A 23,210-nucleotide genomic window follows, 5' to 3' on the forward strand; every position below is an offset into this window, starting at 1 on the left:
GATGATGATGATGATTGGACATCATTCACTCCCAGACCAATCGGATAGATATATTGAGTTTGACATCTACTGTAATGGGTGCCATCTTGGCACCGAATGTTCCAAGGCAATTACAGTCTAGTTTGAATACAAACAGGAAGAGTAATGTAAAGGAAGAAACATTTGGTGCCAACATGGAGGATAGTTTGCCAAAGTGTAATATCTACAGCTTTGTTAATCATTCTCAGCTCATCAATCTCTCCTTCATCAGTTCTCATTCCAGTGTAGGGGGAAGGGAGGACAGAGCTAGGCAGGGGAAGAGGGGAGCAGCAATGGTAGGGTAGAGATTGATCCGACCCCATTTCTGTGCTGTGAGTGGTGATTCCAGACCAGGATGTCGTTTTGATCTCGGTCCCCAGGAGGAGAGGCCTTTTCTGGGGCAGCTGAAGACAGCAGCCTGGGCTCCAGAGAGCTCCAAGGAGAGAGGGAGAGCTTCTAGTTGAATTTCTCATTCTCTGCTCTCTTTTCCACGTTGATGTACAGTACCAGTCAAAAGTTTGGACACCTACTCATTCAAGGGGTTTTCTTTATTTTTACTATTTTCTACATTGTAGAATAATAGTGAAGACATCAAATCTATGAAATAACACAAATGGAATCATGTAGTAACCAAAAAAGTGTTAAACAAATCAAAATATATTTTATATTTGAGATTCTTCAAATAGCCACCCTTTGCCTTGATGACAGCTTTGCACACTCTTGGCATTCTCTCAACCAGCTTCACCTGGAAGGCTTTTCCAACAGTCTTGAAGGAGTTCCCACATATGCTGAGCACTTGTTAGCTGCTTTTCCTTCACTCTGCCGGCCGACTCATCCCAAACCATCTCAATTGGGTTGAGGTCGGGTGATTGTGGAGGCCAGGTCATCTGATGCAGCAATCCATTACTCTCCTTCTTGGTAAAATAGCCCTTACACAGCCTGGAAGTGTGTTGGGTCATTGTCCTGTTAAAAAACAAATTATAGTCCCACTAAGCCCAAACCAGATAGGATGGCGTATCGCTGCAGAATGCTGTGGTAGCCATGCTGGTTAAGTGTGCCCTGAATTCTAAATAAATCACTGACAGTGTCACCAGCAAAGCACCCCCACACCATAACACCTCCTCCTCCATGCTTTATGGTGGGAACTACACATGCGGAGATCATCTGTTCACCCACACCGCGTCTCACAAAGACATGGCGGTTGGAACCAAAAATCTCAAATTTGGACTCATCAGACAAAAGGACACATTTCCACCGGTCTAATGTCATTGCTCGTGTTTCTTGGCCCAAGCAGGTCTCTTCTTCCTATTGGTGTCCTAGTGGTGTCTTTGCAGCAATTCGACCATGAAGGCCTGATTCACACAGTCCCTTCTGAACAGTTGATGTTGAGATGTGTCTTTTGCTTGAACTCTGTGAAGCTGCAATTTCTGAGGCTGGTAACTCTAATGAACTTATCCTGTGCAGCAGAGGTAACTCTGGGTCTTCCATTCCTATGGCAGTCCTCATGAGAGCCAGTTTCATCATAGCACTTGATGGTTTTTGCGACTGCACTTGAAGAGACTTTCAAAGTTCTTGAAATGTTCTGTATTGACTGACCTTCATGTCTTAAAGGAATGTTGGACTGTCATTTCTCTTTGCTTATTTGAGCTGTTCTTGCCATAATATGGACTTGGTCTTTTACCAAATAGGGCTATCTTCTGTATACCCCCCTACCTTGTCACAACACAACTGATTGGCTCAAACTCATTAAGAAGGAAATAAATTCCACAAATTAACTTTTAAGAAGGCACACCTGTTAATTGAAATGCATTCCAGGTGACTACCTCATGAAGCTGGTTGAGAGAATACCAAGAGTGTGCAAAGCTGTAATCAAGGCAAAGGGTGGCTATTTGAAGAATCTCAAATATAAAATATATTTTGATTTGTTTAACACTTTTTGGGATACTACATGATTCCATATGTGTTATTTCATAGTTTTGATGTCTTCACTATTATTATACAATGTAGAAAATAGTAAAAATTAAGAAAAACCCTTGAATGTGTCCAAACCTTTGACTGGTAGTGTACATGTTACTGGATAAGCGCGCACACACACCAAACACACCTCCTCTTCCAAGAAATGTTCCTCTGCTTCTCAGGAATAGGCACTACTGCTGAAGAAGACCATAAAGGTTTTCTATTGTTGCAGATAAAATTATTATTTTGACTGATTCTTTAAGGCTGTTCATTGCCTCAGTTGCAGAATCTCTCTGTAGTCAGTATGAAAATGTATGCACTCACAAACTGTAAGTCGCTCTGGATAAGAGCGTCTGCTAAATGACTAAAATGTAAAATATAGTATTTTCAACGTTACAGTGGTTTTGTTGTAGGCACAGTGCAAATAGTGACTCAGGGTGTCCTGCTTCAGATCAATATGTATGATGACCAAAGAAGGAACCGACTATGTTGTATTTGTCTTTGAGGTTATTTAAATGTTATGGCCTGAATGCATAATTCAACACAATTGTTGTTATTTCCCCATTTTACGACAGGAGGCATGTTAGATCCATTGATGCTGCTGTGTGTTGATGATATCAAAATAATGTTTGTATCAAATATTCCTCTGTCGTCCAGTCTAATGTTTCAGCCTTTTTTCTTTCCCACAATTCATCTGTCAATGTTTGGTTTTCTGTAGATTGTAACATTTGCTGTTGTGAACTGAACACAACTTAACATTTCACCATCACCATTTTCCTACCTACTAAGCACAGAGCAGAGAAAACATCTGTCTGCACAGCCCTGTTGTCTTGATATTGACTTCCTGTTTCCTGTATGAGTCAGACGGCGGTGGAGGTGTTCAAGAGGACCATCCTGGAAGCGGAGAAGATGGAGGGGGGAGCCCCCCAGGGCAGGACATCCTGCTCCCTGATGTAACCATCCGCCCCCTGGTCCCTCGCACCCCGTCCCCAACCACAGCACTGGACACTGGGAAATCCCTCTACTTGAAGTGGCTAACTGCCTGTTCTCCTCGAGAAACCTCTTATTTTCTTTTTTTGGAAGGACAGAGGAAGAACTCGACGTTAAGAGTAATTATCCATCCCAGCTTAGAGTACACTCATCTCACTCACCCCCCCCCCCTTACTTCTCCTTATTTAAAGCCTGTAATCTCATTTCTACCTGGCCTCCCTGCCCCTGCCTTCCCCTTGAAAAGTTTGTATAACAATGTATTTCTTTAAAAGTTATTATTATGGCCACTACAGTTAGCCAGCATTCATTCGCTAGTGTAGTGAATGTTGATTCCGTTTTTTTTTATTGTAATCATTAAATCTGCATATTGTTTCACTACAGTTTGATTTTCTGTCTGGTTGTTTCTCAAAATGTGATTGTTTTTGTTTTAGACAAACTATCAGAATACACATAAGAATTATATGTTTTGATAATACAGTATGTGATATGATATAGGAATGATATAATGTATCTTTGCCCTAACCTGTCTTGGGATAAGGGATTCAGTATTCTACTACCTCTTGGATCCTCTACCTCAGAACCTGTCAAAAGGCTGAGGTTGCCACCCAGTCAGGGAAACGGAACGTGTCATCACACCGCTCCTCACATTCACTCATGCCAGCTCTCAGAGGGGGGCCGTGATAATTAACGTTACCAAGGAGAAATGGAAACCTGGTGGGTTGGAATAATATGTGCCCCCATGAGAGATCTAATCCTCATTATATTCCTCTCTATAATCCAGTTGTAGAGTAGAGATAGTTACTGTCATGTAGAACCAATTATAGTACGGACTTCTAGCCAGTCTTTCCTCCATAGAATACATGCATTACATTTGCCTAATGATGAATTTCATCATCCAGAAACAACCCCTAGCCCCCTACCCTCTAGGCACTTGTGTAGATCTGAAAGGAAGGGATCTGGATCTATACTGAACAAAATTATAAACGCAACATGCAACAATTTCAACGATTTTACTGAGTTACAGTTCATATAAGGAAATCAGTCAATTTAAATAAATTCATTAGGCCCTAATTTATGGATTTCTCATGACTGGGCAGGGGCGCAGCCATGGGTGGGCCTGGCTCCACCCACTGGGGAGCCAGGCCCAGCCAATCAGAATGAGTTTTTCCCCACAAAAGGGCTTTATTACAGACAGAAATTCTCCTCAGTTTAATCAGCTGTCCGGGTGGCTGGATCCCACAGGTGAAGAAGCAGGATGCGCAGGTCCTGGGCTGGTGTGGTTATCTGTGGTCTGCGGTTGTGAGGCCGGTTGGACGTACTGCCAAATTCTCTAAAACGACGTTGGAGGAGGCTTATGGTAGAGAAATTAACATTAAATTATCTGCCAACAGCTCTGGTGGACATTCCTGCAGTCAGCATGCTAATTGCACTCTCCCTCAAAACATGAGACATCTGTGGCATTGTCTTGTGTGACAAAACTGCTAATTTTAGTGGCCTTTTATTATTCGCAGCATAAGGTGCACCTGTGTAATGATCATGCTGTTTACTCAACTTCTTGATATGCCACACCTGTCACGTTCGTTGAGTACAGGATTGGACCAAGTTGCAGCGTGGAATACATACATGTTTATTTACTAAGTTAACATATGACAAAACAACAAAAGCAACGTAACATGAAGCTCACAATGGCTACACACAAAACAAGACTCAAGATCCCACATCATAGGTAGGCAACATGGCTGCCTAAGTATGATCCCCAATCAGAGACAACGATCGACAGCTGCCTCTGATTGGGAACCACACCCGGCAAACATAGAAATTCACACCCTGACCAAACCAACGAGAAACAACAGGCATTTAAAGGTCAGGGTGTGACAACACCTGTCAGGTGGATGGATTATCTTGGCAAAGGAGAAATGCTCACTAACAGGGATGTAAACACATTTGTGCACACAATTTGAGAGAAATAAGCTTTTTGTGTGTATGGAACATTTCTGTGATCTTTTATTTCAGCTCATGAAACATGGGACCAACACTTTACATGTAGCATTTATATTTTGGTTCAGTATAATATGGCAAAAAATCCTAGCCTATTAGAGGGCATGGAGAAGATTCTACCAGATTGGTTATACCTATCCAATTCTCCTGGGGCTGCATCTCAATAGTCTAATGTGGCTTCCTCCCGGGGCTGCATCTCAATAGTCTAATGTGGCTTCCTCCCGGGGCTGCATCTCTAGTCTAATGTGGCTTCCTCCTGGGGCTGCATCTCAATAGTCTAATGTGGCTTTCTACCCGGGGCTGCATCTCAATAGTCTAATGTGGCTTCCTCCCGGGGCTGAGTCTCTATAGTCTAAAGCGGTTATCTCCTCCCCGTCTCCTCTCCTTCATCTGCACTGATCTTAAAACTACAGGATAGGTCAAAGCAGTATGGCGGATGCCTTCTGTGATTTTGTTTCCCCTGTCCAGCTTTTTCACGTCAGTGCAGAAGAAAGGAGACAGCAGATGCAAATGAGCTGTTAGCTAAATCTGGTGCAACACATCATTTCTCAGTATACTGAGACTTACACTACTAGTCAAAAGTTTGAACACACCTACTCATTCAAGGGATTTTCTTTGTTTTTTAAACTATTTTCTACATTGTAGAATAATAGTGAAGACATCAAAACTATGAAATAACACATATGGAATCATGTAGTAACCAAAAAAGTGTTAAACAAATCAAAATATATTTTAGATTCTTCAAAGTAGTTCCTGTGGCGGTCCTTGATGACAGCGTTGCACACTCTTGGCATTCTCTCAACCAGCTTAATGAGGAATGCTTTTCCAACAGTCTTGAAGGAGTTCCCACATATGCTGAGCACTTGTTGGCTGCTTTTCCTTCACTCTGTGGTCCAACTCATCCCAAACCATCTCAATTGGGTTGAGGTCGGGTGATTGTGGAGGCCAGGTCATCTGATGCAGCACTCCATCACTCTCCTTGGTCAAATAGCCCTTACACAGCCTGGAGGTGTGTTTTGGGTCATTGTCCTGTTGAAAACCAAATGATAGTTCCACTAAGCGCAAACCAGATGGGATGGCGTATCGCTGCAGAACGCTGTGGTAGCCATGCTGGTTAAGTGTGCCTTGCATTCTAAATAAATCACTGACAGTGTCACCAGCAAAGCACCCCAACACCACCTCCTGCATGCTTCATGGTGGGAACCACACATGCGGAGATGTCAGATTTGGACTCATCAGACCAAAGGACAGATTTCCACCGGTCTAATGTCCATTGCTCGTGTTTCTTGGCCCAAACAAGTATTCTTATTGGTGTCCTTTAGTAGTGGTTTCTTTGCAGCAATTCGACCATGAAGGCCTGATTCACACAGTCTACTCTGAACAGTTGATGTTGAGATGTGTCTGTTACTTGAACTCTGTTAAGCATTTATTTGGGCTGCAATTTCTGAGGCTGGTAACTCTAATGAACTTATCCTCTGCAGCAGGGGTAACTTTGGGTCTTCCTTTCCTGTGGCGGTCCTCATGAGAGCCAATTTTATCATAGTGCTTGATGATTTTTGCGACTGCACTTGAAGAAACTTTCAAAGTTCTTGAAATGTTCCGTTTTGACTGACCTTCATGTCTTAAAGTAATGATGGACTGTCATTTGAGCTGTTCTTGCCATAATATGGCTATCTTCTGTATACCACCCCTACCTTGTCACAACACAACTGATTGGATGAAACGCATTAAGAAGGAAAGAAATTGCACAAATTAACTTTTAAGAAGGCACACCTGTTAATTGAAATGCATTCCAGGTGTCTACCCCATGAAGCTGGTTGAGAGAATGCCAAGAGTGTGCAACGCTGTCATCAAGGCAAAGGGTGACTACTTTGAAGAATCTCAAATATAATTTGATTTGTTTAACACTTTTTTGGTTACTACGTGATTCCATGTGTGTTATTTCGTCGTTTTTCTGTCTTCACTATTATAAAAAAAATTAAGAAAAACCCTTGAATCAGTAGGTGTGTCCAAACTTTTGACTGGTACTGTATGTTTATGTTGAACATTGTCCCCTGTTCAAATAAATGTGATGACAATGAGTGGGAGCCACTTATAGAGATGTGCCCTTGGTTTCCATGGCATCTATTAATGACAACTAAAGAGGGAAAGGGGATACCTAGTCAATGTGAATGAGACCGACATTACAGGCCTGCTACCCAGGCTATGATTGAGAGGGGCTAAATTATATAAAAATAGGGTGATCTACACTGCTCAAAAAAATAAAGGGATCACTAAAATAACACATCCTAGATCTGAATGAATGAAATAATCTTATTAAATACTTTTTTCTTTACATAGTTGAATGTGCTGACAACAAAATCACAGTCTTCAAGTCTGTCACATGTGCTCAGTGTATCAATGGAAATCAAACTTATCAACCCATGGAGGGCTGGATTTGGAGTCACCCTCAAAATTAAAGTGGAAAACCACACTACAAGCTGATCCAACTTTGATGTAATGTCCTTAAAACAAGTCAAAATGAGGCTCAGTAGTGTGTGTGGCCTCCACGTGCCTGTATGACCTCCCTACAACGCCTGGGCATGCTCCTGATGAGGTGGCGGATGGTCTCCTGAGGGATCTCCTCCCAGACCTGGACTAAAGCATCCGCCAACTCCTGGACAGTCTGTGGTGCAACGTGGCGTTGGTGGTTGGAGCACATGGAGGGCACATGGAGGGCTGTGGCGAGCACATGGAGGGCTGTGCGGCCCCCCAAAGAAATGCCACCCCACACCATGACTGACCCACCACCAAACCGGTCATGCTGGAGGATGTTGCAGGCAGCAGAACGTTCTCCACGGCGTCTCCAGACTCTGTCACATGTGCTCAGTGTGAACCTGCTTTCATCTGTGAAGAGCACAGGGCGCCAGTGGCGAATTTGCCAATCTTGGTGTTCTCTGGCAAATGCCAAACGTCCTGCACGGTGTTGGGCTGTAAGCACAACCCCCACCTGTGGACGTCGGGCCCTCATACCACCCTCATGGAGTCTGTTTCATGGGGGGTTGTAGACTCCGGCTCATGCTACCACTAGAGTGAAAGCACCGCCAGCATTCAAAAGTGACCAAAATATCAGCCAGGAAGCATAGGAACTGAGAAGTGGTCTGTGGTCACCACCTGCAAAACCAGTCCTTTATTGGGGGTGTCTTACTAATTGCCTATAATTTCCATCTGTTGTCTATTCCATTTGCACAACAGCATGTGAAATGTATTGTCAATCAGTGTTGCTTCCTAAGTGGACAGTTTGATTTCACAGAAGTGTGATTGACTTGGAGTTACATTGTGTTGTTTAAGTGTTCCCTTTATTTTTTTGAGCAGTGTATTTAACCTATTGGCCTGAGAGAGAGAAGTAGAGAGGGAGAGTCAGCATGTCCAGAGAAAGGTAGAGACACTTAAAGGGGCTTATCATCCTCTAATGGTCATGTAGGCGATCGATCAGCATTCAAGGGTAGTAATCCAATACCACAATGCACTGTTGGAAGGTCAGGAGATCCATTTACGTTCTCTCTGGTCTCTTACAGGGCTTTAAGCTCTCCAAGATATTGCAATATGCCAATGTTTTTTTTTTAAGTTGAAAAACATTATTTTATGTCATTGAAGAGTCAGTATGAATCTATATCTCTCACTTGAATGTACAGAGATAGTTCTAATATACATAAACAGTTATCACCTTTTTTATCACCAGATTTATATGCCCAATGCTTTATTGTCATAACAGCCATATAAAACAATTACAAATCCTAAAAGCCATACATGATTTGAAGCGGCATTCTCTTGATAATCTATTAAAATGTCCCCCACACTTCTCATACAATGTCACTGCCAGTTGTAGTACTTCAGATCACAGAGGTCGGAGGTCATCTAAATAAGGCTGTGACACGCTGTATGTTTGAACAATGGCAGGTCATATTAGTAGTATTGTGTGGAGAGGGCAAGAGAATACTGAGCCTTTGTCATAGCTCTGCACACGCTCTTCTCCCTGTGGGCCTATCACCTGGTTGCCACGGTAACCACCCTCCCACCACACATTCTAACACGCACGCAAACGCCGACACACACTTCTCCCTGTCTCTCTCACTGTGCGGGCATGTCAGGCCCTATTCAACATTCAACTTGAGCATAAGAGAAGCGTAGCATGTGCAAAACGGCCTGCACAAAGCCCTGGCCAAGCAAAACCCTTTGTTGTCCTCCTGTTTAGTCCCCCTGCAGCCAATGCCCAGAATCAGCAGTGCCAACAGTTGAAGGGAAAGTGCCCACCCAGCAAAAGCCCTAAATCCCCCATTGTGCACCCTTTGTGTGGCAAGCCTCGCGATACTGCCAGGTACGGCCCCGGACGTATATATTGGGGTGTCCAACTTTTTTACTGTTACACTTTACTTGTGGGCCAGGTTGGACAGTATCCAGTGGAAAATGTCGCAGTATTCTGGAAAGGTAAGCAGCACCTGAGTCTTCCTGTATACACACAGCATCAGGTAGGTTACCACTGGGACATAACTGACTGGACAGCCAGGCCAGGTCTCCCTTGAAAATTAGGTATTTGGACCTCAATGGGACTACCAGGTAAAGGTTGGAGAGAACTCCAGCCAATAAATATATAGGTCTGGGAGTGTACGCATTTACAGGTAGTGTAGGTGTGATAAAATGAGTTTGTACATTTGAAGGCAATCCCTGGTGAAAATGTGAGATTTGGAGATTGTTCTAATCAGTGCCATCATTCAGTTTGTCTTGCTTGTAGAAATGTTAAATCTGTCAATGGAGTTAAAATATATAAAATATTATATCTAAAAGAGCAAGGCCCTTGGAGCATTTTATTTATTTTATATTTGATTTAAACTATCAGTGGCAGGTATGGATAATTAGTTGGTGGCTGGCCAATAGGAATAGACATACCATAGTCTTGTATCCATACTGCTGCTAAAGTCAACTCTAGTCTTCTATTAATACCTATAGTTGGCTTCAGCACATAGATACAGTATGGATACAAGACTGCATGACAAAATATATTTATCCACTGAACTGACTGTACTACGCCAACACTTACAAATCCACACCTAGGGCTCTGTTCGCTTCAGCGTTACAGATTCCGCAATAGAAATGTAAAGGTAACTTCCGATTGAGCAGACATGCAGCGTTTACCGTGAATGCAGTCTACGCTAAAGCGGGAACATTGCGTTTAAATTTAAATTCACGCTGTAAAGCTGAACTTCCGCGATGCAGATTGAATAGAGCCCCTACACTCCAGTGACAAGGTGTTGCTACAGCTTCTACCCCCAAGCCATAAGACTCCTGAACAGCTCATCATGGCTACCCAGACTATTTGCATTATTATCTATGCATAGTCACTTTTACTCTACCCACATGTACATATTACCTCAATTACCTTGACTAACCAGTGCCCCCTGCACATTGACTCTGTACCGGTACCCCCTGTATATAGCCTCCCTACTGTTATTTTATTTTACTGCTGCTCTTTAATTATTTTTTACTTATCTATTTTTTACTTAACACTTTTTTTCTTAAAACTGCATTGTTGGTTAAGGGCTTGTAAGTAAGGCATTTCACTGTAAGGTCTATACCTGTTGTATTCGGCGCGTGTGGCAAATACAATTTGATTTGATTTGATCTGATCCACATGTCCGTCAAGCCCCTAGCCTGGGATCCAAACTCAATCGTTCTGGACCGTTTCACTACATTTGGCTTTGCGAACAATAAATTGTATCCAAAGGCTATCCCACCAGGACTTCGGTTCACATACTTTAAGCGTTTGCTTTAGCCTGCCTGCAGTGGCAGCTGGGTGGGGTTTGCGCTTTTGGGATTTTTCTATGGGTTACATTGCAACAGGCAAGCTAAATCAAGCCCAGTTAAAGTATAATGATGTTAAATATTATTTGAACCCAGGTCTGTTGGATCCCAGGCCATCCTACCTCAACCTCCCCACCCTAACTAATGAACTATGGTGTTAACCTCCTCTTCTCCACCCACCCAACACAGATCACCTTCTATGAGGGAAAATGCTTCACCGGCAGGCAGCTGGAGGTCAGGGGCGACTGCGATAACTTCCAGGACCGTGGCTTTATGAACCGCGTCAACTCCATCCGCGTGGAGAGCGGCGCCTTCTGCTGCTTCGACCACCCCGACTTCAAGGGACAGCAGTACATCCTGGAGCACGGCGAATACCCTGAGTTCCAGCGTTGGAACAGCCACAATGACCACATGGGCTCCTGCAAGCCCATCAAGATGGTGAGAGATGGGGTTAAGGGTTAAGGCTTGAAGGGATAGGGGTTAAGGGTTCAGAATTGAAGTGATAGGGGTTAGGGGGTTAAGGTTTGAAGGGATCGGGGTTAAGGGTTAGGGGGGTGCTAATGAGGATGATGAGATTGATGTTATAGAACCATTTTCTACTTCAACTCAAAGATACTTTAGATTCTTCTCGCTCATCTTCATTATAGCAGTATTCCATATTCGACTATTGAAAAGCATGTATGAAATCCAAATGCAGACTCATGTTAACTCCTCTCTTCTCCTGTGTCTTGCAGCACGGTGAGCACTACAGAATGGAACTGTTCGAGGCCTGTAACTTCTCCGGCCAGTGTGTGGAGATCTGTGACGACTGCCCCTTCCTGCAGAGCCGTGGCTTCAGCAAGAACTGCATCAACTCCATCAAGGTCTACGGAGATGGAGCGTAAGTAACGCACCTCTAGCCAATCACACACACATATCAAACTGTGAACGCAGAGATAAACACAAACTGAGATACATTCACAGTGATTAAACGTTTGGATCTATTTTTGTTGAGCCAAGATATCCAACCTTTTAGCATATGTTATGTTGGAACATAATTGGAACACATATGCCAACAATCTAGCAGGAAAAGCGTAGACGCTGCTGAATTCCTAAATAACTAATACCACTATTCACAACTGTGGTCCCAACTGGTTTTTTCCCAGGAGGGAGTTGAATATTAAAGGGGAAGTTCAAGATTTTACCACTTGATGTTAGATGGTTCCTCACCTTGAAAGAAGTCTATTTATTTTTAAAAGCCAAGACCCCTTTATGTAACATCAAACCACATATGTAGTTGATTTGATGATATAAGTCTATGTAATTGATTAATGTATTCATTGAATGGACATAGTATAGCTATTATCGAACACACAATACATTTCTATAGTTTACTTAATATCCAGATTACATCATATTAAATTACACAGTACTCAGTAGATATATTTAGACCATTACCTGTTATTCCATCTGCTCTAACAGTGTGTGAAGTGAGCAGGTGTGCGCTCATTTCTAACCCGTTTCCTTCTGTAGCTGGGTGATGTATGAGGAGCCTAACTTCCGCGGCCGCATGTACATTGTAGAGAGAGGAGACTACTGCAGTCACAACGAGTGGCAGGCCGAGAACCCCAACATCCAGTCCATCCGTAGAGTGGTCAACTACTTCTAAACCTCTTCCCCTGTCCCGCCCCAGACCCGGCATGGACTTTCACCACTCTAGAAATGTACAATAAAAAAATAAAACATATTTTAAAAAAAGCGCACAAATGTATTTTTATCGAACACTTGGCGTGTTATGTTTCTGTGAGATACGAGTGAGTGTATGAGGGTCTGTATAGAGCAGTGGTTTTCAACCTGGGTACTAGGACCCCTGGGGGTGATTGCACATGAGGGGGTACTTCGAAGAGCAAATCGTATCTGGGGTAAGGTACCCCAAAAAGGTTATGATTAGATAGGTAGATAGCACAGGACGTTGGTGGCACCTTAATTGGGGAGGATGGGCTCGTGGTAATGACTGGAGCTGAATCAGTGGAATGGTATCAAATATATCAAACATGATTTTCATGCGCTTGATGCCATTCCATTTGCCCCGTTGCGGTCGTTATTATGAGCTGTTCCCCTCAGCAGCCTCTACTGGTAGATAGGTAGATCGATACTGTATAGAGCACAGGCATAAGAAAAGTGACAGAAGAAAAATAAATACTCATACTATCACTCATTCACAACTGTGAATCATGAGGCACAAATACATACTAATCACACATGATCAACAACATAAAGCAAATTAGTATTTATTGTATGTAATAACAGGTTCTTAAAATAAACGCAAATTACTTTGAAACTATAGGCAACCTGAACTATATGGCACTAAGAGCGGTCATGTATTGTCATATCGGCAATCAAACTACATTAAATTATTATTATTTTTTTTTATCTCCAGCATTCATGAAAACCACAACTTAAATAAATACAAAAATTGTACCAACTTCATTTTGCTTGATTAAGTTACTTCAAAAAGGGATCTTGAATATGAACAGAGCATGAAGAGAAATGTACGTCAGTTGGAGAAACATCTTGTACACAAGCAACCAAAAATCCCTTAACCATCCAATTATAAGCCTCACATTCTAAACTGGGTTGAAATCTCAAACATGAACCTTCAAATAATCCAAGTGGTGTGACTGGGGAAAACACTATCCCCTCTACAGCATAAACCAATCAACAAATTAACATTGACTTATTTCCTTTTTTTATCCACGTCAGCTCATTTCCTTACAAATTATTTCCAACCTGTTTCACATTTTTAAAACAGAATTAATAACACTTTAGTAAGAAAAACAGAAGATACAAATGTTGTTGTATTGCTTGGGGGGGGGGGGACCAAAATCAAACACCCTTGTAAAATCAAACACCCTTGTAAAAGGACGTGGTGGAAGTGCTTTCAAAATGGCCGCCGGCTGGACGGCACTTTAGCTGGAGGAGGCACAGTTCTTGTGGAGGTAGGACTTCATCTGGGCTATGACCTCGCTCTCCTCCTCCAGGGTCAGGTCCAGGTAGTCTTCTTCGTGTCGGGGGATGTCCTCCAGCACCTCATTCACCAGGTCCACGTCCATAGGGTCCTCCCCTTGGCTCCCAGAGCCTGGACACACAAATGACAAGTGTCATGTTCATTAGGGCTCTCCTTTGGGGATTTGGTTATAAAAGGCATTATGGTGCCTTAAGTATCAGCAGCATATTGAATGCCTTTCTCACATGGACCTCTCAACAGTGGAACACTAGCCAGTGTTTGTGACAATAAAACAGATTGTTTTTTTTTTATTCAACAAGACCTGTATTGTTGTATTAACGCAGTAATGAGAGTGTGGATCCGTCTGTCCATCTGCATGCTTCTCTGTGTACGTACTTGTGTTCATGTGAGTCCTACCTGCGGACTCTGAGGAGGTGCTGGGCTCCTCGGACAGTGAGGAGGGGGGAGAGGGGGAGAGCAGCTCGGGGGGCAGGACCCCCTGGTTGTCCAGCAGCAGCTGGGTGGCCCCCTGCACGTCTCCCCCCGTCAGCCTCAGAGCAGCCTCGGCAGCCTCCAGCTCAAAGCCCAGGTATAACAGCTATGGAGAGGGAAGGATAAGGTACCATGCACCACTGAGGAACATACCTTTAATATAGACATAGTGACAAGAGAGAGAGCACAAGTGAGAGCATAAGAGAGAGCGAGAGTGAGCGAGCACTCAAAAGAGGTAGGGGCTTGTTACCTGCTCAACCTTGGATTGATCTATGGGGAGCTCTGTGTCGTGGGTTACAGCAGCAGACTCCGCCTGGGTGGACTCTAGAAGAATCTAGGGGAAACAAGCAAACCAGGATAAAGTAATACAAAAAAATACATATTAGCAAAGTATGCTAGCTAGCTCCTACACTCTTCTGCTAGCTAATGTAGCTTCATGGCTCTGGTTATGGTAACATGTTGTGATGGTTGGCATATCCTCCTTCATGGCGTATTGAGAAACAATTTGTGTTTTTGCAGTAGCGCGACGGTCTTTCACCCCATAGGCTCTGTCCATGTCTCCGTCTGCCTGATGGAGGGCCCGGGCAGCGTCTCTCTTGGAGTAACCCAGCTCTCGGAGGGTGGCCAGGCCCTCCATACGCCTCCTCCTCCTCTCCCTCTCAATCTGTTTCATCTCCTCCCTCTCCTGACAGGGACAGACAAAACCATAGAATTACACTCATTATGGCCACCGCTCCACCCATCATGGGACACTGACTTGAATAGTTCTAGTAATTTTATTTCTATGATTATAACAGCCCTGATAACTTAGGTGCTATAAAAGAAATGTTTCCTATCAACTGCAACTATATCAAGTGAGTGCTGGCCCCCTTTTTACCCACTATGAGCGCTGGCCCCTTTTTTCCCCCACTATGATTGCTGCTGCCCCCCCACTATGAGCGCTGGCCCTTTTATCCCCCCACTATGAGCGCTGGCCCCCCCCCCCCCCCCCCCACTATGAGCGCTGGCCCCTATTGCTATGGGGGGACCCACCTGTCTCCTGTGGGTGATGTGCAGCGCGGCCTCGTCTACGTTGCCATGGCAGGCCCTCAGGCCCAGACGGGCCTCCTGCTCAGAGAAACCCAGACCCATCAGCCCTGTCATCTTCCCTGGGTCCAGACACAGACGCCCATACAGGTCCTCCACCTACATACAACACAGCAGAGGTAAGAGGTAGAATCAGTTATATGACATTATTTTACAGTGAGGTGCCTCCCTGCTTATAGAAATGTTGTTGTTAATGTCTGGAGACAAGACAATCTGGAAGCAGGGCTTTAATGATGTACTGTACCCGCATTAGCTTCTGTGTGGCCTGGTGTTCGTTACCATCCAGGTACGCCAGTAAGCTCTGTAGGAGGTACAGCCTGAGGAACAGCACCTCCTCTCGTCCTGTGTTTCCCTGAAAGCAAAATTAATTAAATCAATTTACTATATTACAACGACTATGAAATTCAGATCAACATAGGTGCCTAGTGGGTTCGGGGTTAGGGGTAATTTGTTAACAGAGCCATAGACCAGCGTTTGTGGTTCATCACCTTGATCTGCATCAGCCTCTGCTGCTGCTCTCCGTAGCACTTGAGGAAGCAGTCCTCGGCCCTCTGCAGCCTCTGCTTGCCGTCGTCTAGGCAGGAGAGCGCCTCCAGGGCTCTGTAGCACCACACGATGTCCAGCTGCAGTACTGCATAGTTGTCCACCGTGCTCAGGAGCATGGAGCCACACTTACTGTATACACATACACACAAATATACATCTTATATCAGTCTTAAGAAAATCTAATGGATCGGAGGAACTTTACAATGGTATTAGAGGTGGAACAGAACGTGTAGTAGAAGTAGTGCACATTCAAAGTCAAATCAAATGATAACGCCTTAAACTGATCGAACATGACAATCTTTTTTTTCTTTGGGCGTTGACGGTTTTAACCGAAAGTTAAATGTGTGTTTTGACCAATATCTGCTTCGACAAAGGATTTCTGTGATTGTAGCTGAAGGTGTTTTACCCAAACTGGTCGTCAGCTTGCAGCAGGTGGCACAGAGCAGCGTCGTACTGTTTCCTCTTCATCAGAGCGCGCCCTTTCTCATGGAACCCCATGGCTAGAATCAGAGCCTGAGGACAACAATTACACAGCATTAGAACTAGTCAGAGTTTGTGTGGTGCGGAGTCACAATCAGTGGAGGTCAAATTCGCACAGACCGCATGGCAAGAATCATATTTACCATTCAAGCCATGAGTTGTGAGAGCTTGATGTCCACTCATACTGTTTACCATGACAGTTATGAATATAATATTGATCATATGTTCATGAGACCTTTGTCTAGACTACCTTTTTCTCACTGTGAGGTATTTTCAGAGGGTTCCCCTTCTGATCAGCAATCTCTAGGAATGGTGTCGTGGCTGGGTCATCGGTGCCATCTGAAATGACAACCAAACCACAGAACATCCATAAAATAACACTCCCGTAGCGTTGCGATCAAGGTTAAACGCTGTATGAGGATCTTACAGAGAGGATCCGGAAGCCTAAAATGACAACTAAGCCACAGAACAACCATGTGATAACGTTGTGATTGTGTCTAACTAACCTCTCTCTGAGAGGATCTGGAAGCCCTTCTGGGTTCTCTGGACACTCTGGTCCTGGGTTCTCTTCTTCTCCTCCTCCTCCACCATCTGTTTCTTTCTCTCCGGCTCACTCACCCGCAGAACCATAATCTTACTGTTGTTCTTCACGTCCTGTTCATCCAGACGCTTCTCTGTGAAGAGGAACCGTTTCAATGCATGCAAAATTGAGAGAAAAAATAAGAAACCTGCACACTGCTCTTGATAGTTTCACTGCTCTTTATTGAGCTTTACGTATCGGACTCAAGGCCTTCGTCAGAGCTTTTACATGCAAAGTTGAAATGACCAAACATAATGAGAGTTTATATGCATTGATTCGAGGGGAGTTGTGGCACCTAGGTCTAAATGGGACTTACCAGGAGTCAGTGTCTTCCCATTCAAAATTAACTTGATGTATTTGAGTCCATATTGTTCAGCAATCCTATTCAAATGTAGGAAGAAAGTAGCACTGTATAGCTATGACCTTGATATACATAATAGGCATAATCTGAGACTGTACATCACTTCACCAACAGATAACATTATAAAAGATTGACATTGTGATGGACATTTTAACTTACCTAGCCATAATATCTTGTAGAAGGACATCCAGTTTAGTCTCCAAATAGTTCTTCTTCTTGACATCCTAAAGCAATCGGGTAAAAATCTGGAATTATGTTTATTTTCTGTAGGGCGTGTCAGGACAAACACTCCCACCCCTCAAACACACACACAAACCTTTTTCCCGTCTTTAGGCAGAAGGAGTTCCAACGTGGCCACACATGTCTCTCTGTAGGTCTTGTTTCTCATTCCTCGCTTTACTGCTTGGGATCGGATGCTCTCCAAGGCACTCGCCACTTCAGACACCGAGAAGCACACAATGGGTGCATAGTTCACTGCAAGCTCCTGTAATGACAACAGTGACAAAGACAGACACACAGGCATAGTTAAAAACGATCACACAAATGTGACTCAAAGTCCGGTGACAGACCAACCAGCTGAATGTCGAACTTCAACACATTTAGAATGCTATAACTACCTAGCTAACATTACCTGCAGATGTTGCTGTCCTGCCTGGTTGTCTTCTGTGGAGTACGGTGGGTTCCAGAGCTGAATCTGATCTTCTTTTAAAAGATTTACCAGCTTTGCCTGAATATGCATCTCTGCCATTCTCAAAACTGTGGAAAAATTTGGTAGGAATGTGAAAGTGAACAGCCAGCCCGCAAACAATGGGGGAATTCCGCAGGATGAAAAAGTACGAAAATGTATGTACTCACTATTGTAAGTCGCTCTCGATAAGAGCGTCTGCTAAATAACTAAAATGTAAAATAGATGAGTAAAACTAACAAGCGACAGTAGGTAGAGCCAAAATTATTGCTCTAACTACGCAGTCGCAGACTACAACAACAACTGCGACGCTGCCCCTTTTAGTTACGACTAGCTAGCTATCACGCAGGTTAAATACGATACATTCGTTGTTTCAGGCTCCTTTCAAGATTTACCAAATTAATGATTCAGTCACGTTGAATGTGTTAACCTTGTCGCCCTATTATTTTGTGAGGAACGTGTTGAAACGAGGTTTTTGATGTTGTTGTTCTTCTCTTTCACTTCCGTACTACGGTAAATCACGAGGTCCAATTTGTCATCGCTCCGTATTCGGTCGCAAGGCACAGGGCTTCTAGAAAGTACTCCACCACAAGTATGTCAAATGATTTGAAATATGTAGGTTGTCCAATGATTTAAAATATGTAGGTTACCCATGTACGTTTTTGGTTGTATTTCATTCCACCTGTTATTCCCCTTAATGTTTGTAAATGCTCTGTTTTACATTTCCCTGGGATGAAAAAAAGTTCCCGCTAACACGATTTTCCTGATAATTACTTTGAGGGAAAATGTACATGCTATGACTGTGATATGCGGTTGTCTCACCCAGCTATCTTAAGATGAATGCAGTAATTGTAAGTCGCTCTGGAGAAGTGTCCGCTAAATGAATCAAATGTCATGTAAATGGTTGAATGCTGTAAATACAAAGTGCTGCATTGTCTCTAGGCCTAATCTTGTGCATTGTTTCAGGCCAAAATTGCAATCCTTCAATCCTTGTATTGACAATGTACAATTTAATTATTTCCATTTTAGTCACTTATCCATCCAGAGCAACTTACAGTTAGTGTATTCATATTAAGATAGCTAGGTGTGGCAACCTCATATCACAGGAAGTACATCTTTCCTCAAAGTAGCTATCAGCAAAGTCAGAGCTAGTAAGTAGAGAAAAAAGTCAAGTGCGAGTGAGTGTTAGTTCGAAAGTTTTGTACTCAAATATTCAGTAGGCTCTTCAACAACGGAGAATAAATTGTGCACACAACCTTTATCCAATTGTTTGGTGCAAAAGCACACCACTGCCTTGAGACAGACTGACACAAATGACAACACAGAATTGCAGAAGCATGGTACCTTTTAAAATTACTCAAACAGTTTTGATGGGATTTTTTAATATTCAATATGCATCTAGAAGTAGCCTACTGTACATAGATATTTAAATCAATGAATCATCACACTGTCTGCACATTCCATCTGGATTGCTGGGATTCAGCTTACTGTATGACAATAATAGGCTATGCACACCAGAGAATAATCAGTCATTTTCACCTCATATTTGTTCAGTGGCACATAGTCTTGCAGACTCACTGGGGAAAATATATTCCCTTCTCAAATCAAACACATTTAGGCTCCAATGAGATGAAACTCAAACGTTAACATATGGGTCCAATACAGGGTAAGGCACAGCAACTTACATTACATTATTTACATTTAAATGGGTGTATAGCAAATGTCCTTATAGCAACTCAACAAGATTGGTTTTAATGCAGAAACATAGAACACATTATCTATTGCACTATTGCAGACTCTCTCTCTTATCAGAATGATGAGTACATCCCAAGTCTCCTGGCAGCCTCTGACTTCTTGGGCTCTTTTCTCTGGGGGAAGGGGTAGTGGTGAAGGGGGCTGAAGGAGAGCAGAGGCGGCCGCTGGCCCCCAAAACTCAGTTGTCTGGACAAAACGGCTGGGGCTGAGAACTTCCGGGAGCCTGAAATGCTGTTACTGGTACTCAACTCTTCAGAATGGATAGAAGTAGAATCCCCCAAGACTTTGTCACTGGACGTCTCAGGACAGTCCTCAGATAGCGAAGTCAAACTCGAAGAATTGCTGCCGGTGATTGTGGGGTTTGGATGAGGTGCTATGATACCGTTGGTCCGTCGGTGGATTCCCAAGTGTGTGTGCCATGGGGTTCTCTCAAGGTCCCCAACAAAATCAATCTCAGCCTCTGACACCGACCTCTTCCTCTCAGGTGTGCTCTTCATCTCCTGCTTGACCAGGACCACATTGACCAGGGCTTTCCCACTGATCTCTGCTGCATCATCAGCTGATACTGTCAGGAAATAGAATGGAAAAGTACAGACAGGTGTACAGACATTTGCAATCAACCTTCCAGCAAAAAATAAAAGTGCTTACTGATGCAGTCATGCTATTGTAACAAAAATATAGCTCATGTTCAAATGACCACACACACACATTTCCAGAAGCCTATAGCCAATGCAGCAGATCCAACCCGCTTGCTTACAGCTGCACTAGGTTTGGATAGACTTCCTGTACATATTACCTCAACTAATTTGTACCCTTGCACATTGACTTGCGCTGGTACTCCTTGTATATAGCCTCGTTATTGTTATGTATTGTGTTACTATTTTCAATGTGCAAATGTTCTTACTTTTTAAGTCTGCATTGTTGGGAAAGGGCTCATAAGTAAGCATTTCATGGTAAAGTATACACCTGTTTTATTCCATTGGCGCATGTGACAAAGAAAATGTTATTTGAATGGGACAATTTAAAGTACAAGGCATTTATCATCCCTGGATTTAGGTATGTTTTCATATCATACAGGGGCTCCACAGGTGTCTACACAGGACGTCTGTCCGACCCTAGCGCAGCTGTAAGCAAGCAAGCAGGTCAGGTCTACTGGCTACCTATAGCCTAACTGCCATTTTTCTTGCTCAAAGCAGACTATCAGGAAAAGCTTTTGTACTAACAAACAAAAGTAGCCAAGACTAATGCGGTCAAAACTACTCAAATTCACATGATATAAATCCATTATAGATGCTTTGTTGCAACAAATAACCAAGGACTCACAATATCGGCGACAATGTAACAACAACCTGTTGCTAGCGGAGACACGCCAGACAAAACTTTGAACAAAACTGCTTGTGTGCATACCATGCACGCAAAGCACTCATCGAAAGCGATGCCTACCTTGTCTGAATAAAACCACCGGGGTCTGGCGCTTTTGTTTCTCTTTAGTGCAGTTGTACTGTTCTCTCAAAAGTGCAATATCCTGGTTCATCCTGATTCGGTCCGCGACAATTCCGAGTTGGTCCTCTTCCTGAACCAAATGACTCACGTCTCCGGCTGTTTCCCTACGACTCCAGGATCTTATCGGTTCACAGGAACACGTCGAATTGCAACAGGAGCACCAGCACGACAACATCCTGTTTGCATTGATGACCAATTTAGATGTTTATTTCCCCAATCAAAAGAACGCACAACTGACAGAATGAAAAGCCTAGCCTAGTTAACTACCTGCAGCATGCAGAATAGCCTATTGCACTGTCTGCACCTGAGTAGGTGTGTAGTGTAGCCTGTGTACAGTTGTTCTGAAGTTTAATTCATGTGCAAACAACTGAGAGAATTGAAGGTTGCCCTTTTCTTTTACAAAATACCAAGTAGTACAATGTGTAGTTTAGCTAGTTTTGGTGAAAGGTGAAAACTGCTTATCTGTATGATAGAATAAAGTAAAATAGGTGAATAGGTTAGTATGACTTCATATAATACAATATTATAAAGTAAAGTCCCAAACATCATGCATACAGTAAGCTAGGCTACACAAACATTAAATTACTTTTGAGTCCTCATACTATAGAATCCAGTAGGTGGGCTTTTTTTTTAATTATCTGTAGCCCTAATAATCTAAATTGATTTACATGTTTATACATTATGTTCTGGAAAGATCTTTTGAATTACATTTTACATTTTAGTCATTTAGCATACATATTTTTTCATATGAATGACCCACTTTTTACTTGGACTATTTGGCACTGGCACACAGTATATTGACACAGCAGTGTTGTTGAAGTTGTGGGTGAGTCCTGCTTTGGAGGGGTGGCATAAATGGATGACATGGTGGTGGGGTGACACATCTAGCAGGTGTACCTGTGCTGTAAAACCCTTCACAGGAAATATGCCCTTAGTTTAATGCTTGGCAATTAAGCCTACTCAAACATCACTCCTTTGCTCCATTATTACTGCCTGTGAAATGGGTCTTTCTCCTTACTAAAGCAGTAAGGCATGTGTTTCAAAGATATCAGTAGGGCTACCACCGTGATTTTCTAAGCAAAACACTCCCACCTCCATGAATTGTTCAAGGAGACCTGTGGATTTCCTGTTTCTGAAAAAGAAGCAGTGAGCTGCTGATACAGCAAATTAAAGAACCCAATGGGTCTCTCTCGCTCTCTCTCTCTCTCTTTGTATGTGTGAGGCTAGAGAACTTTTGATTTAAAAAAAAAGTAATCAGAATAGCCGGTACTGATTTACATTAATAAAGCCAAGGGCAGAGTAGCGACTGGGCAGTCCAAAAGCGCTCAATCAAGTGTGTACGTTCAATAGGAAGGCACCCCAGTATACTGTAGCTTGCCAGTCGCCACACCACCCACTGCAAACCACATCATTTCAACGTGGAAAAGTGGATCATTTTCGGTTGAAATGTTGAGTAATGACATTTCAACCTTTATTCACCCACTGAAAAAGACAGCCAGAAGTTTGTTGAATTCCCAATGTGTTACCACTCACTGCACTTTCAACCATTTAAAAGCACAACAAAGTTCAAATGGGAATACAATGTCTGGTATTTTGTATTTATACAACAACTTAATATGTTATCACTGTGCTTCATCTAATAGCAGAACCAAATGACCTGGAATGTATTTGAGATTACATAAAAAGTACATAGTGCAAGTGATCAATTGTCACGACTTCCTCCAAAGCTGCCACCTCTCCTTGTTCGGGCAGGCTTCGGCGTTGTCGTCACCGGCCTTCTCGCCACTGCCGCTCCTCATCTCATCATTCCATTTGTTTTGTCTTGTTGATTACACACACCTGGTTCATATCCCCTCATTAGTACTTGTATGAGTGTTCCCTCTGCCCCCTTGTCCTTGTGGGTCATTGTTTATTGTGAGGAGAGTGTAGCTCGGTT

The 23,210-nt window shown here is 43.1% G+C and overlaps 4 protein-coding genes across 10 annotated transcripts in view; 2 read left to right on the forward strand and 2 right to left on the reverse strand.

Annotated features, from left to right (window-relative positions):
* The window catches only part of LOC311109152 (GTP-binding protein Rheb), a 30,070-nt gene extending 26,727 nt beyond the window's left edge, over nucleotides 1-3,343 (forward strand). The window contains exon 8 of the mRNA XM_084151976.1: nucleotides 2,839-3,343. Coding sequence (XP_084008102.1) covers nucleotides 2,839-2,931 — 93 coding nt within the window. The 3' untranslated portion in view covers nucleotides 2,932-3,343. The remainder of the gene's footprint in view (nucleotides 1-2,838) is intronic.
* Nucleotides 1-18,531, reverse strand: part of LOC311108860 (NEDD8 ultimate buster 1-like) — a 64,599-nt gene extending 46,068 nt beyond the window's left edge. Inside the window, exons 1-15 of one of the 7 annotated variants that reach the window (XM_084151632.1) lie at nucleotides 18,187-18,531; nucleotides 17,963-18,087; nucleotides 17,648-17,815; nucleotides 17,491-17,555; nucleotides 17,287-17,351; nucleotides 16,897-17,064; nucleotides 16,641-16,729; nucleotides 16,317-16,423; nucleotides 15,853-16,039; nucleotides 15,609-15,716; nucleotides 15,311-15,463; nucleotides 14,817-14,963; nucleotides 14,529-14,612; nucleotides 14,183-14,384; nucleotides 13,055-13,918 (exon numbers count right to left, since the gene is read on the reverse strand). In XM_084151632.1, the coding sequence (XP_084007758.1) occupies nucleotides 13,749-13,918; nucleotides 14,183-14,384; nucleotides 14,529-14,612; nucleotides 14,817-14,963; nucleotides 15,311-15,463; nucleotides 15,609-15,716; nucleotides 15,853-16,039; nucleotides 16,317-16,423; nucleotides 16,641-16,729; nucleotides 16,897-17,064; nucleotides 17,287-17,351; nucleotides 17,491-17,555; nucleotides 17,648-17,815; nucleotides 17,963-18,079 (1,830 nt within the window). In that variant the 5' untranslated portion in view covers nucleotides 18,080-18,087; nucleotides 18,187-18,531 and the 3' untranslated portion in view covers nucleotides 13,055-13,748. Of the gene's footprint in view, nucleotides 1-13,054; nucleotides 13,919-14,182; nucleotides 14,385-14,528; nucleotides 14,613-14,816; nucleotides 14,964-15,310; nucleotides 15,464-15,608; nucleotides 15,717-15,852; nucleotides 16,040-16,316; nucleotides 16,424-16,640; nucleotides 16,730-16,896; nucleotides 17,065-17,286; nucleotides 17,352-17,490; nucleotides 17,556-17,647; nucleotides 17,816-17,962 lie in introns of those variants that run through there. The other 6 variants (XM_084151636.1, XM_084151635.1, XM_084151633.1 and 3 more) reach the window with 6 other exon arrangements.
* LOC311108877 (gamma-crystallin N-B) lies at nucleotides 9,409-12,448 on the forward strand (the record flags this gene model as incomplete). The annotated part of the gene is made up of 4 exons (XM_084151667.1): nucleotides 9,409-9,429; nucleotides 10,990-11,238; nucleotides 11,535-11,680; nucleotides 12,313-12,448. 4 exons carry the CDS (start codon nucleotides 9,409-9,411, stop codon nucleotides 12,446-12,448), a joined length of 552 nt encoding a protein of 183 aa, XP_084007793.1.
* Nucleotides 18,532-19,263: 732 nt separating the features above from the next.
* On the reverse strand, nucleotides 19,264-21,449 carry LOC311108888 (uncharacterized protein C9orf152-like; the record flags this gene model as incomplete). The annotated part of the gene is made up of 2 exons (XM_084151679.1): nucleotides 19,264-20,336; nucleotides 21,215-21,449. 2 exons carry the CDS (start codon nucleotides 21,447-21,449, stop codon nucleotides 19,825-19,827), a joined length of 747 nt encoding a protein of 248 aa, XP_084007805.1. The 3' UTR covers nucleotides 19,264-19,824.
* Nucleotides 21,450-23,210: the final 1,761 nt, after the last annotated feature.

The sequence above is a fragment of the Coregonus lavaretus genome (genome assembly GCF_964263955.1).
Source record: "Coregonus lavaretus genome assembly, chromosome: 34".
Lineage (NCBI taxonomy): Eukaryota > Metazoa > Chordata > Actinopteri > Salmoniformes > Salmonidae > Coregonus > Coregonus lavaretus.